Source organism: Coregonus clupeaformis, chromosome 29 (genome assembly GCF_020615455.1).
Source record: "Coregonus clupeaformis isolate EN_2021a chromosome 29, ASM2061545v1, whole genome shotgun sequence".
Lineage (NCBI taxonomy): Eukaryota > Metazoa > Chordata > Actinopteri > Salmoniformes > Salmonidae > Coregonus > Coregonus clupeaformis.
Window position 1 is genome coordinate 44848231 of NC_059220.1, and position 13721 is coordinate 44861951.

The 13721-nt window shown below is 42.7% G+C and overlaps 2 protein-coding genes and 4 non-coding genes across 6 annotated transcripts; all 6 read right to left on the bottom strand.

Moving 5' to 3' along the window:
* Window positions 1-136: 136 nt before the first annotated feature.
* Window positions 137-3164, bottom strand: LOC121545119 (60S ribosomal protein L13a). Its single transcript, XM_041855521.2, has 7 exons — window positions 3080-3164; window positions 2346-2418; window positions 2014-2079; window positions 1614-1715; window positions 1032-1117; window positions 791-850; window positions 137-394 (listed from the first exon to the last, which is right to left on the bottom strand). The coding sequence occupies exons 1-7, from the start codon at window positions 3098-3100 to the stop codon at window positions 185-187; spliced, it is 618 nt and encodes a 205-aa protein (XP_041711455.1). The 5' UTR covers window positions 3101-3164; the 3' UTR covers window positions 137-184.
* LOC121545227 lies at window positions 541-622 on the bottom strand. Its single transcript, XR_005996224.1, has one exon. It is a non-coding gene; the product is annotated as a small nucleolar RNA Z195/SNORD33/SNORD32 family (small nucleolar RNA).
* Window positions 1360-1429, bottom strand: LOC121545234. Its single transcript, XR_005996230.2, has one exon. It is a non-coding gene; the product is annotated as a small nucleolar RNA SNORD50 (small nucleolar RNA).
* LOC121545229 lies at window positions 1824-1902 on the bottom strand. Its single transcript, XR_005996225.2, has one exon. It is a non-coding gene; the product is annotated as a small nucleolar RNA Z195/SNORD33/SNORD32 family (small nucleolar RNA).
* Window positions 2503-2585, bottom strand: LOC121545226. The gene has a single exon (XR_005996223.2). It is a non-coding gene; the product is annotated as a small nucleolar RNA Z195/SNORD33/SNORD32 family (small nucleolar RNA).
* Window positions 3165-10348: 7184 nt separating the features above from the next.
* Window positions 10349-12981, bottom strand: LOC121544421 (ATPase inhibitor B, mitochondrial-like). Its single transcript, XM_041854358.2, has 3 exons — window positions 12860-12981; window positions 11879-11991; window positions 10349-10640 (listed from the first exon to the last, which is right to left on the bottom strand). The coding sequence occupies exons 1-3, from the start codon at window positions 12926-12928 to the stop codon at window positions 10499-10501; spliced, it is 324 nt and encodes a 107-aa protein (XP_041710292.1). The 5' UTR covers window positions 12929-12981; the 3' UTR covers window positions 10349-10498.
* Window positions 12982-13721: the final 740 nt, after the last annotated feature.

A 13721-nucleotide genomic window follows, 5' to 3' on the forward strand; every position in this document is an offset into this window, starting at 1 on the left:
GCTTCTGCCATGTTCAAACTTTATAAGCAACACTGTTCATCTCCAGCTGTAGAACTGCATGTCATTGATGCATTACTCTTGTTAGGTTCCTTCACAACGCCATGCAACTCAAACATAAGAAATCAAGCAACTCAAACACTTTCTATAAACATTTATTTATCTTTATAGGCAACCACGAATCAGCTCAGACAAGGACACCGTATTGTTTAAGGACAGCAGTGTACTTTGAAATCTTGCTCTCCACATTCTTCTCTGCCAGCTTTGACAGCTTGGTCTCTGTCTTTTTCTTGGTGTACCGGATCTTGGCCTTCTCTTTCCTCTTTTCTTCCAATGTGGCTGTGATAGCCTGGTACTTCCAGCCGACCTCGTGGGCCAGACGTCCGAGGAGGGCGAACTGGGGAAGGCAAGTTCACACAAAGGACAGGAAACATTACTCATGAAACAATAGTGTTACAAATCAATTAGGCTAACAATTCATATCAGATCATAAAAGAACTGTTGTCACTACTTGTGATTAAAATGATTATTTGGATGTTGCTTTATGTCTCAGATGGTAGTGCATGTAAAGTATTCTCATGGTCGTCAAACTCGAATACTTACTGTGGTAAACATCACTGACAATAAGCAAAGATTGGTAACTGGCTAAATACATGTTGGCCAATGTCTGACTCGCAAGAACGACGTGGCTAAACATTAGCACAGCCTGCAACTTTTAAAAATACAGCTACCTACTAGTTAATGCAGCTTTGATCAATTCAGTGGCGTTATTTGATACTGATTTTAGGCTTACCTTGCGAGTGGGCTTCAGACGCACAATCTTCAGGGCGGCAGGTACGACCATGCGCTTCCTCTGTTGGAACAAAATAAACGTCAGCTCCAAACGCAACTGCAAGTCCCTTAGAGGGGGATGACATTTGCATCCCAGATTCAGGGGTATTCTCAAAGTCAATACTCAAACAATGTATGAAAAAGTTGCATCACTGACAACACACAATCATAGAGTTACACTGAATTATTGAAACATCAGTCACCTTGTCATAAGGAGGGGGGACACCATCGAACACCTTCAACCTCTCCAATGCAGCCTGTCCTCTTTTGGTTTTGTGAGGGAGCATGCCTGTTGGGGTCAAAGGGGCCATCAACAACATTAAGATGTTTCTAGGCAATTAGGTCACCCAGCACTGGATAGGCAATACTTCGTGGTGCAAGGGAAGCCAAGGCTAAAATCACAATACTTAAAGAGATACACACTTAGGTTCCATGCCAATTTTAGATTGTGAATATGACATGCTTTCATTCCCAATGTACAGAAACTTCTGTGACTTAATAGATCCCAGCACAGCATTATGGCCCTGACTAAACTCAGCAGTAAGATCTGAAAGTTTCTCATCAAAATGATCAGCTTTGGGATAAGTGTTCATCACAGTCAAGTAGGAACCATCCATTGTCCAAGGTAGAGTTCAGAATGTGTGTACTTCATGCATTCAACCCAATATGGCTATTTAAATAAATATCCATATAGGTTAAGTCCATGCAAACCACTGGCACAATAAGAGAGCTGAAAAACAGCAAAAACCTTTCCCAGAGATTAACAGAAGGGGTTTTGATCTTACCCCTTACGGTCCTCCAGAAGATTCTGCTGGGAGCTCTGAAGTGGTATGGTCCACGAGAGGGGTTGGTGTTCATCCTTTTACGCAGGAAAGCCAGGTACTTCACTATTCATAAAACAGGTGCAGTACACCGTCAAGCTAAGCCATCGTCTCAACCGCTTCACCACAGCCACAATTATTTCACAACTGTAGTTGACATATACTATGTTGCTTAATGTGTCAGATGGTTGTGCATGTAAAGTATTCTCCTGGTCGTTAAACTAAAATAGTTACTGTGTTAATCACTGACAAGTAAAGCTTAAGCTGAAAATATTTACTATGAATCAACCGTAGGACCTACAAAACATTACAATTCAACCAAAAAGGTCAACCTGAAAATATACAAAAACTGTCAATAACTTACATTTGTTACGGTAGAAGTTCCCAGAGATGTTGATACCCTCACATCTCACAACTACCACCTTGTGGCCTGAAAAGGAGAGAAATCATGACTTACATTGAAACACCAGCCAATTGTATAATATACACCATCTCAGATGGTAATGTGAATGATCATTGTAGTTACTCAAGCATTGTAGGTTAAAAAAGCATCACTGACAGTTGTAGCAAACTAGACATGGCTATGTCCACATCAAGGCGTAATTACACATCAAGTGAGATAATATCCTGGGAATGGATAATGATCAGTCACGAGATTAGTTTTAATTGACAAAATATTGGACTTCCAAGACTCACCCAGCAAAACTTGCTTAGCCACAATGGCAGCAAGACGACCAAGTAGATGGCCTCTGCCATCAAGCAGCAGAACCTTGGGGGATAAGCATAATCAAGTCATAAGTGAATAGCTAGTTGCCCAAAACCTGGTGTTCAAATGATTAAACGAGGTTGCTTTTGTGTCTCAGATGGTAGTGCATGTAAAGTATTCTCATGGTCGTCAAACTCGAATACGTTACTGTGATAAACATCACTGACAAGCAAACAAATAATATGAACACGGATAAATACATTTTAGTTATGGTTTAGTGTCCACATGGCCACGTCCGGCTGGCAAGGACGTTCATAGCTTCTTAACTGGGGCTAAACATTAGCTCGTGCAAACGCGGCCTGCAAATGTAGCTAGCTAGTGTTACCCAACTATTGAAACTTGAATTCAGTCATGTTAATTGAGAAATTGAGGTATTTAATCTAAACACTTCACCAAAAATGCCAAGGAATCAGGGAATCATTTTTGCAGGGTACTTGTAGCTAGGTAGCCTAGTTTGCTTTAATTAGCTAGCTAACGTTAAATGAAGGCATTACTAGCTTAGCTAGAGTTGGCATCATTCATGTGTCAAATAAAGCAACGAATGACCTCCACTGGTCTTTATTTAACACACATCAATAGTTAGCTCCAGTTCTGCATCAAATTAATCTATATGGCTGCATTATTAACTAAATATAGTGATGTTGGTTCTTGCGCTGTTACACACCTTATTGAACCGGTCCGCCATGATTTGCGAAAAGAAAGACAGACGGGGTTGCCCGCTGTAAAAGACAGGGGTTTCTGGGCGGCGCTATACTTTTAAAGGAAATTACGAGTTTTTTCATTCTTCTTCACGCGATTTGTACAGGGCTTTATACGCAGCATATCATGTGCACATTGCCACCCTCTGGGCAGAGTGGCGATTACAGAAAACATTTCCCATTACATTTTCTCATAAAGAGAAAAATGCTGCGCTTGCAGCTGATGCAGAGCAGCGTGGCTGGAAAGCAAAGGTTTGCCCAGTGGAGGTTGGGTGATTTGTGGCAACATCCACCACCATGTTGCTGAAGGACCTTGGAATCCGCAGCCAAGCCCTTCGCCAAACCATCAAGGCAACATCAGGAGTAGCCAATGGCTCTAGCTGAAGAGGAATGACCCCAGCTGGGCCCCGAAGTGAGCAGGGAGAAGACTAGGCAGGTACAGATGGGGGTGGTTCTGGGACGCCAGAACTCACTGTTGAGCTTTCTTGAGATGTCGCGGGCTTATCAATAAAGATTAAAGATGGAAGGTGCCAACTTGAAAACCCCAATGGCTTATCTGCCCTTGTTTGGCAGAGTTATAAAAAAAAAAAAAGTCTTATACTGTTGGGAACTAATTATTTCTGGATTCTGGCGGTTTTGTGTACATGGGATTTTTAACGGCGGCCTGGCGGTAATAGCTGGTGATGGTATCACCTTATCGATTACCATCTACCAGGGGCATCATGCACACATTATTTTAGAGGGGGCAAAGTACTTGAGGATGGAATTTAGCATTTTTCAAACACCTGAAACAGCTTTTTCCTGCAATCTAGAGCCATAATCATTATGCCTAACTCTATGTAAAAATGTCTATTTTTCTATATAGGTTATCTAAGCACACCTCAACCTATTAATTTGTCATTTAATTAATAATGCACATCGATTAAGAACCTTTATGCCTTTTATGGAGTTTAATACAACTGACACACTGGTATATAGTATCATAACCCAAGAATTAAAGCAATTGTAGTATTTTATAAAGTCTAGCAACCTTGCCAGCAGGCATGCCAGCTGAGATAGTTAGACAAGTTACTTACTTGATTGATAGCCTGAAATGGCTTGGTAGCTAGTTACAAGGTTGGGAGATCGGGAACCTATCTAGCTGGCTAGCTTAAGCCAACTTCATAAAATTGCAAGGTGGCTAGTATTACAGAGAAACATATTTTTTTTTGTATTCATCAAGAAGGAATTAATAGGCCACATAGCTTGATCAAATTCATTTACAAACAGACTTCCTGTTAATCCTGACCACCACCAGCAGCTAAAATCAAATCAAATGCTGTGTGTGTGTCACTCGACTCTCTCTCCTCTACTGACGTAACATATCTCAATAATTAACTGGTGCCATCTTTATTAATTTATCAAAAGCATTTGATTTAGTTGTGTAGTTCCCACTGTAAAGCATGGAGGAGGTGGTGTGATGTGTGGGGGTTCTGCAGCGATACGCCATCCCATCTGGTTTGGGCTTAGTGGGACTATCATTTGTTTTTCAACAGGACAATGACCCAACACACATCCAGGCTGCGTAAGGGCTATTTTACCAAGAAGGAGAGTGATGGAGTGCTGCATCAGATGACCTGGCCTCCACAATCCCCCGACCTCAAACCAATTGGGATAGTTTGGGATGAGTTGGACCGCAGATTAAAGGAAAAGCAGCCAACAAGTGCTCAGCATATATGGGAACTCCTTCAAGACTGTTGGAAAAGCATTCCAGGTGAAGCTGGTTGAGAGAATGCCAAGAGTGTGCAAAGCTGTCATTAAGGCAAGATGGCGTAGCAGTGCGGTCGCTTTTATTCATTGTCCCTGTGTAAATATCCCGTTTCGTGTTTTTTTGTCTATTTTGTATATATTTCTCAATTTTTACTTTTCATTCTTTAACTAAATATACTTTCCTGCAACCCGCCTCACCCAACGTGGAAAGGATTCTATTATTTCTTATAACTTTCATCAAGAACCGTAAAGCTGAAAATAGTGTAGCTGCAACTGAATGGCTACTTACTATTAGTCACCGTTAGCGTCTTCACCACTGTCCGTGGCCTACACTATCCACCAGCCAGCTCTAGCTCTAGCCTGGACAATTCGTCGGCCAGTCTGCACAGCGTGCTACGACCAGCGTGCTATCGACCCAGAGCTTATTGGACTTTCTGCCGGAATCACTGGACCTAGCGCCGGATCATCGCAACCAGCTAGCTAGCTGCAACCTGTTGTTGGCTGATTACCATTGCCCTATAGCAAGCACCAGTTAGCCTTGAGCTAGCCTCAGGCCCATCTCCCGGCTATCTACCTCTCTGTCAATCGGACGGGACCTCCTAGTGTTGACACTGAGCCCCGCCGATCCAACACGACTGGTCTGCCGACAAAATAGTCTGATGTGGTTTCAACAGGCTTCCCGTTGCGACGACCACGAAGATCCATCTGCCAGCCCCGGCCTGCTAGCACACGCAAACTACAACTGTGCTCCCTGCTAGCTGTGCTGAAGCACCAATTTGAACTGCTCTCGGACTAACATATTGCTGTTCACTGGACCTTATGATCACTCAGCTGCACAGCTGATGCCTGCTGGACTGTTCCTTTACACGGTACCCTGTCCTGTTTATTCTGTTTAGCCTTAGCCCAAACGTTATCGCTATTTCCAGTTGTTGTCTTAGCTTTCTCTAATAACACCTGTGACTGCTTTATGCCTCTCTCCCATGTCAATTATGCCTTGCCTATTGCTGTTTGGGTTAGTTCTTATTATACAATTTCACTGTAGTACCCCTAGTCCCTCTCAAACTGCCTCAAATAGTTCCTTTGTTCCACCCCCCATACACGCCGAGACCGAGCTCAATCGGGTGCCTCCAGTGACGCTATCTCTTTCATTGTTACCCAACGCTTAGGGTTACCTGAACTGTACTCATATCCTTCCATATCCTTTTCTGTACATAATGCCCTGAATCTTTTCTACAACGCCCGGAGAACTGCCCCCTTTATTCTATGTACCCAACGCACTAGAAGACCAGTTCTTAAAGCCTTTAGTCGTATCCTTATTCTAGTCCTCCTCTGTTCCTCTGGTGATGTAGAGGCTAACCCAGGCCCTGCAGCCCCCAGTATCACTCCTACTCCCCAGGAGCTATCATTTGTTGACTTCTGTAACCGTAAAAGTCTTGGTTTTCTGCACGTAAATATCAGAAGCCTCCTCCCTAAGTTTGAGTTATTCACTGCGTTAGCACACTCCGCCAACCCTGATGTTCTAGCAGTGTCTGAATCCTGGCTTAGGAAGGCCACCAAAAATTCTGAAATGTCCATCCCCAACTATAACATTTTCCGTCTAGATAGAACTGCCAAAGGGGGTGGAGTTGCAATCTACTGTAGAGATAGCCTGCAGAGCTCTATCATACTATCCAGGTCTGTGCCCAAACAGTTTGAGCTCCTACTTCTAAAAATCCACCTTTCCAGAAATACATCTCTCACTGTTGCTGCTTGCTACAGACCCCCCTCAGCCCCCAGCTGTGCCCTGGACACCATATGTGAATTAATTGCCCCCCATCTATCCTCAGAGTTCGTACTGCTTGGTGACCTAAACTGGGATATGCTTAACACCCCGGCCATCCTACAATCTAAACTAGATGCCCTCAATCTCACACAAATTATCAACGAACCTACCAGGTACAACCCTAAATCCGTAAACATGGGTACCCTCATAGATATCATCCTGACTAACTTACCCTCTAAATACACCTCCGCTGTCTTCAACCAGGATCTCAGCGATCACTGCCTTATTGCCTGCGTCCGTACCGGGTCCGCGGTCAAACGACCACCCTCATCACTGTCAAACGCTCCCAAAAACACTTCAGCGAGCAGGCCTTCCTAATTGACCTGGCCCAGGTATCCTGGATGGATATAGATCTCATTCCGTCAGTAGAGGATGCCTGGTTGTTCTTTAAAAGTAATTTCCTCTCAATCTTAAATAAACATGCCCCATTCAAAAATACAGAACTAAGAACAGATATAGCCCCTGGTTCTCCTCAGACTTGACTGCCCTTGACCAGCACAAAAACATCCTGTGGCGTACTGCATTAGCATCAAATAGCCCCCGCGATATGCCGACTAGGTGAAAAATCTGTCGATGTGCCCTTGAGCAAGGCACTTAACCCTAATTGCTCATCGTCCTAAATGACTATATATGCAACTTTTCAGGGAAGTTAGGAACCAATATACACAAGCAGTTAGGAAAGCAAAGGCTAACTTTTTCAAACAGAAATTTGCTTCCTGTAGCACTAACTCCAAAAGTTTTGGGACACTAAAGTCCATGGAAAATAAGAGCACTTCCTCCCAGCTGCCCACTGCACTGAGGCTAGGAAACACTATCACCACCGATAAATCTACAATAATCGAGAATTTCAACAAGCATTTTGCTACGGCTGGCCATGCTTTCCACCTGGCTACCACTACCCTGGCCACCAGCTCTGCACCCTCCGCTGCAACTTGCCCATGCCCCCGCTTCTCCTTCACACAAATCCAGACAGCTGATGTTCTGAAAGAGCTGCAAAATCTGGACCCCTACAAATCTTCTGGGCTAGACAATCTGGACCCTTTCTTTCTAAAACTAGCCGCCGAAATTGTCGCAACCCCTATTACTAGCCTGTTCAACCTCTCTTTCGTAACGTCCTGAGATCCCCAGAGATTGGAAAGCTGCCGCGGTCATCCCCCTCTTCAAAGGGGGTGACACTCTAGATCCAAACTGTTACAGACCCATATCCATCCTGCCCTGCCTTTCAAAAGTTTTTGAAAGCCAAGTCAACAAACAGATCACCGACCATTCCGAATCCCACCGTACCTTCTCCGCTATGCAATCCGGTTTCCGAGCTGGTCATGGGTGCACTTCAGCCACGCTCAAGGTCCTAAACGATATTATAACGCAAGGATCGATAATAGACAGTACTGTGCAGCCGTTTTCATTGACCTGGCCAAGGCTTTCGACTCTGTCAACCACCGCATTCTTATTGGCAGACTAAATAGCCTTGGTTTCTCAAATGACTGCCTCGCCTGGTTCACCAACTACTTCTCAGATAGAGTTCAATGTGTCAAATCGGAGGGCCTGTTGTCTGGACCTATGGCAGTCTCTATGGGGGTGCCACAGGGTTCAATTCTTGGGCCGACTCTTTTCTCTGTGTATATCAATGACGTCGCTCTTGCTGCTGGTGACTCTCAGATCCACCTCTACGCAGACGACACCATTTTGTATACATCTGGCCCTTCATTGGACACTGTGTTAACAAACCTCCAAACGAGCTTCAATGCCATACAACACTCCTTCAGTAGCCTCCAACTGCTCTTAAACACTAGTAAAACTAAATGCATGCTCTTCAACCGAACGCTGCTTGCACCCGCCCACCCGACTAGAATCACTACTCTCGACGGGTCTGACCTAGAGTATGTGGACAACTACAAATATCTAGGTGTCTGGTTAGACTGTAAACTCTCCTTCCAGACTCACATTAAGAATCTCCAATCCAAAGTTAAATCTAGAATCGGTTTCCTATTTCGCAACAAAGCCTCCTTCACTCATGCTGCCAAACATGCCCTCGTAAAACTGACTATCCCTACCGATCCTTGACTTCGGGCGATGTCATTTACAAAATAGCCTCCAACACTCTACTCAGCAAATTGGATGTAGTCTATCACAGTGCCATCCGTTTTGTCTCCAAAGCCCCATATAATACCCACCACTGTGACCTGTACGCTCTTGTTGGCTGGTCCTCACTACATATTCGTCGCCAAACCCACTGGCTCCATGTCATCTATAAATCACTGCTAGGCAAATCCCCGCCTTATCTTAGCTCATTGGTCACCATAGCAACACCCACCCGTAGTCTGCGCTCCAGCAGGTATATCTCACTGGTCATCCCCAAAGCCAACACCTCCTTTGGCCGCAATTCCTTCCAGTTCTCTGCTGCCAATGACTGGAACAAATTGCAAAAATCTCTGAAGCTGGAGACACTTATCTCCCTCACTAACTTTAAGCATCAGTTGTCAGAGCACCTTACCGATCACTGCACCTGTACACAGCCCATCTGAAATTAGCCCGCCCAACTACCTCATCCCTATATTGTTATTTATTTTGCTCATTTGTACCCCAGTATCTCTATTTGCACATCATCTCTTGCACATCTATCATTCCAGTGTTAATACTAATTGTAATTATTTTGCACTATAGCCTATTTATTGCCTTACCTCCATAACTTGCTACATTTGCACACACTGTATATATGTATTTCTGTTGTATTTTTGACTTTGTTTTGTTTTACCCCATATGTAACTCTGTGTTGTTGTTTTTAATCGCACTGCTTTGCTTTATCTTGGCCAGGTCGCAGTTGTAAATGAGAACTTGTTCTCAACTGGTTTACCTGGTTAAATAAAGGTGAAATAAAAAATAAATAAAAAAGGCAAAGGGTGGCTATTTGAAGAATCTCAAAAACCCTTTTTTGGTTACTACATGATTCCATATGTGTTATTTCATAGTTTTGATGTCTTCACTATTATTCTACAATGTAAAAATAAAGAAAAACCCTTGAATGAGTAGTGTGTCCAAAGTTTTGACTGGTACTGTATGTATGTATATATATTATTGGTACTTAGTTTTATTAGTAGTTGTAGCAGTAGGTTTTATTAGTTGTAGACCTATTTTTATGCTGTTAATGTAAGTTGTTTTATTATTGTTATTATTAGACAGTAGTTGCTATATTATTCTTGTTACTAAGTATTGTTTTTTACATGTTTTATTTGGACTCTCTTGAAAATGGAGATGGCGCATTGAGATTTCATCGTTAAAAATTTCTAATAAAAATCATTTAAATAATTTTGCTCCGTGGTGGTGCACTTTGGAAGGAACCACTTACTAGGGAGAATAGGGGAGGTGTACTCTTTGCCTGGTCCAGTCAGTGTGCCCATCCGCAAAACATAGCTGACAATTTATTTTATAAATAATTATTATATAAAATGTGAGCTTATAAATTAAGTTTAGTAATTAATGTAACATCGGAAAATGTCAAAACAGGACAAATCTGAGGGGGTACGTGCCCTTGTGCCCCCTATGGGCATGACGCCTCTGCCAGCTACACTGACCATCATCAATTATCCTTCTGTAATGTGGCATCTCAAATCATCATCTTAGCACTAACAATAATTGAAAGCAATAACCATGAAAAAGCAGAACATTAACCATTTCAAATAATTGTTTTAATAATCTCAAGCATATACAGAACAATCATTCACACATACACAGCGCTGCCCCAGAAAGGCAGCGCAGGCAATGACTAGGGGTTGGCAATAAAGAATCCCTGGGCTTCATTCTAATGGAGTGAGTCTCAGTCATCATGCTTCAGCTTCCTAATTTTCCCCTTGTGACGGTCAATCTCGCTCTGCAGCCTCGATATCTCCTTCTTGTGGTGGTCAATCTCCTCTTCATGGTGCTGCTTCAGTGCAGCCAACTGTTCCTGCTCTTTACGTCTGGATTCGTAGATAGGAAAGTGTGAGGTACAGTCAGGACACGAGACAGACTGCCACAAAGCCTTTATAGGTCAGGCAGACTGCCACACAACCTCTATAAACACAAAAGTATGTCAACACCCCTTGAAATTGATTGGATTTGGATATTTCAGCCACACCTATTGCTGACAGGTGTATAAAATCAAGCACACAGCCATGCAATCTCCATAGACAAAAATTGTCAGCAGAATGGCCTTACTGAAGAGCTCAGTGACTTTCAACGTGGCACCGTCATTGGGTGCCACCTTTCCAACAAGACAGTTCTACAAATGTCTGCCCTGCTAGAGCTGCCCCAGTCAACTGTAAGTGCTGTTATTGTGAAGTGGAAACGTCTAGGAGCAACAACAGCTCAGCCGCAAAGTGGTAGGTCACACAAGCTCAAACGGGACCGGCAAGCGTGCAACAATCATCTGTCCTTGGTTGCAACACTCACTACCGATTTCCAAACTGCCTCTGGAAGCAACGTTAGCACAATAACTGTTTGTCGGGAGCTTAATGGAGGAATAATGGTCTGGGGCTGTTTTTCATGGTTCGGGCTAGACCCCTTAGTTCCAGTGAAGGGAAATTACTGCAGCATACAATAACATTATAGACGATTCTGTGCTTCCAACTTTGTGGCAACAGTTTGGGGAAGGCCCTTTCCTGTTTCAGCATGACAGTGCCCCTTGTGCACAAAGCGAGGTCCATACAGAAATGGTTTGATGAGATTGGTGTGGAAGAACTTGACTGGCCTGCACAGAGCCCTCACCTCAACCCCATCGAACACATTTGGGATGAATTGGAACGCCGACTGCGAGCCAGGCCCAATCGCCAAACATTATAATAATAATATAAATAATATGCCATTTAGCAGACGCTTTTATCCAAAGCGACTTACAGTCATGCGTGCATACATTTTTGTGTATGGGTGGTCCCGGGGATCGAACCCACTACCTTGGCGTTATAAGCGCCGTGCTCTACCAGCTGAGCTACAGAGGACCACTACTGCCCGACCTCACTAATGCTCATGTGGCTGAATGGAAGCAAGTCCCCGCAGCAATGTTCCAACATCTACTGGAAAGCCTTCCCAGAAGAGTGGAGGCTGTTATAGCAGAAAAGGGGGACCAACTCCATACTAATGCCCATGATTTTGGAATGAGATGTTCAACAAGCAGGTGTCCACATACTTTTGGTCATGTAGTATTTAAGTCCCAACTCACCTGAAGTACATTTCCTCCTCTGCGGCCTGTTTCTTTCCAAAGGCTCCTCCTGCCTCTCTGATAGATCCTCCGCCACCTCCCCCTTTCCCTGCACCTTTGCCCAACTCACCCAGCTGGTACATGGGGAAAGATAAATGAATAGGTAAACATAATAACACCTTACTCCTTCTAAGGAGCATGTATGACATTGGTGTGTTGTGTAATTCACATATTTTATTACCGAAAAAAAAATATGACCTTCAAATTGCTTAAAGCTTTCGTTGTACAATGGTAAAGGCTGTTTTCAACATATGCTGTATAAAAGTAAATAGTTATTAGCACTAATTGGTGTTATGTGACATGCAGCTGAATTAGTTAAAGCAAAGATTGAAGTGGGAAGCTTTTTGCATGTGGAACACTAATCTATTATGTCAATACATTGCAAAATGTCAGGCCATATGGCCTCCCACATTGATTTTCATGTCCCAATGGAAAACGCCCTCCTTTAATGTTGACTGAAAAGACCTACAGAATTGACAAGAGAATGTCAACAATGCTTTAAAAAAAAACTCTGACCATTGTGTGCAACAACTGACAGCACCAGAGACTTGTTTCAATAACCATTCATAGGATGGACGCATTCAACCAAATTCCATGAACACATCAGACCAAGGTGTATATTTTTCAATTTTTTTTTACTTAGCTTTCAACTAACTGGACAAATTGAGCCGCTTACAAAACAATTTCGCTTCATAGAATGCTGTCAGTACAGTCGTTTGATACAATGTTGCACCAGAATCTAGATGAAAGTTCAAAATACCAGTGAAACATTGTAACTGACTGACTGAGTAACTTAGGTAACAAAAAATAACATAAAAAATAGTCCCAGGCCATAGCGAAATCATTTGACAACTGAATACCACTCGTTTCACTTGAACTTTAGACTGTATTAGCAGCGAAAATCAAAACGTGATGGTCTTATCATATGTTGTGCCTTTTTACCTGGTCAGAAGTCATCCTTAGCTGTGTGGTGAGGAGACTCCTAACGTCAGGTCTCAAAAATCTTGCCATTTCGCCCCCAAACAACTATCAATGGACCATTTGCCCTTGTCTACCAAAATAAACCAAAACAGGTCCTCACCATTGTCTAAAATGGGTGTGTAAGCAGATGAGCATGAGCTGAGTCTGCATTATTTTTCTATGAAGGATCAATTAGATCCAGCTCAATAGACTACAGTACCATCTGTAAAAAACAGATTTTATCATTAGACACGTTTTAATAAATGGTGATCAGTCTCAAACAACCAAAATGTCAATTGAAAATACGTCCACCCCTATTCGTAATGGTACGGTCGCATATAGCAGACGGCATGATACCCACAGTTTGATATGCATGCGCTGCGCACTACTTAGTGGCGTTGCCATTTGTTTATTGCGTTAGCACATCTGCAAAATTATGGATTTGATTTTCATATATGCATGTTGTCAAATACACAGTAGGTCTACACAACAACTATTTGACATTTTAAATAAAATGTATTTACAATTTTCAAAGTTGTTGCACAGGATACAACAAGTCTAAAACAGTACAGTGAAATTCTTACCTTGAGAGCTCTTTCCCAACAAAGTGATAATAATAATAGAAAATATAAAAACAAAAATGTTTTTAAATAAACACACAATAACTACAATGTGAGTTAACAACACTAGAATGCAAGTATATACAGATCAGTGCCAGTACCTTATTCAATGTGCAGGGCAGTGGAGGCTGCTGAGGGGAGGACGGCTCATGACAATGGCTGGAACAGAGCAAATTAAATGGAATTGAACACATGGAAACCATGTATTTGTTGTATTTGATACC

Excerpts from the sequence above, each read along its gene's own strand:
- LOC121545119 (XM_041855521.2), bottom strand. The coding sequence starts at position 3,100 with ATGGCGGACCGGTTCAATAAG. Across the intron at positions 2,080-2,345 it reads GGCTAAGCAAGTTTTGCTGG|GCCACAAGGTGGTAGTTGTG; the intron begins GTGAGTCTTGGA and ends TCTCCTTTTCAG. Across the intron at positions 1,716-2,013 it reads GAACTTCTACCGTAACAAAT|TGAAGTACCTGGCTTTCCTG; the intron begins GTAAGTTATTGA and ends TTTTATGAATAG.
- LOC121544421 (XM_041854358.2), bottom strand. The coding sequence starts at position 12,928 with ATGGCAAGATTTTTGAGACCTGACGTTAGGAGTCTCCTCACCACACAG. Across the intron at positions 11,992-12,859 it reads TAAGGATGACTTCTGACCAG|CTGGGTGAGTTGGGCAAAGG; the intron begins GTAAAAAGGCAC and ends CCCATGTACCAG. Across the intron at positions 10,641-11,878 it reads GAGGAGGAAATGTACTTCAG|ACGTAAAGAGCAGGAACAGT; the intron begins GTGAGTTGGGAC and ends CTACGAATCCAG.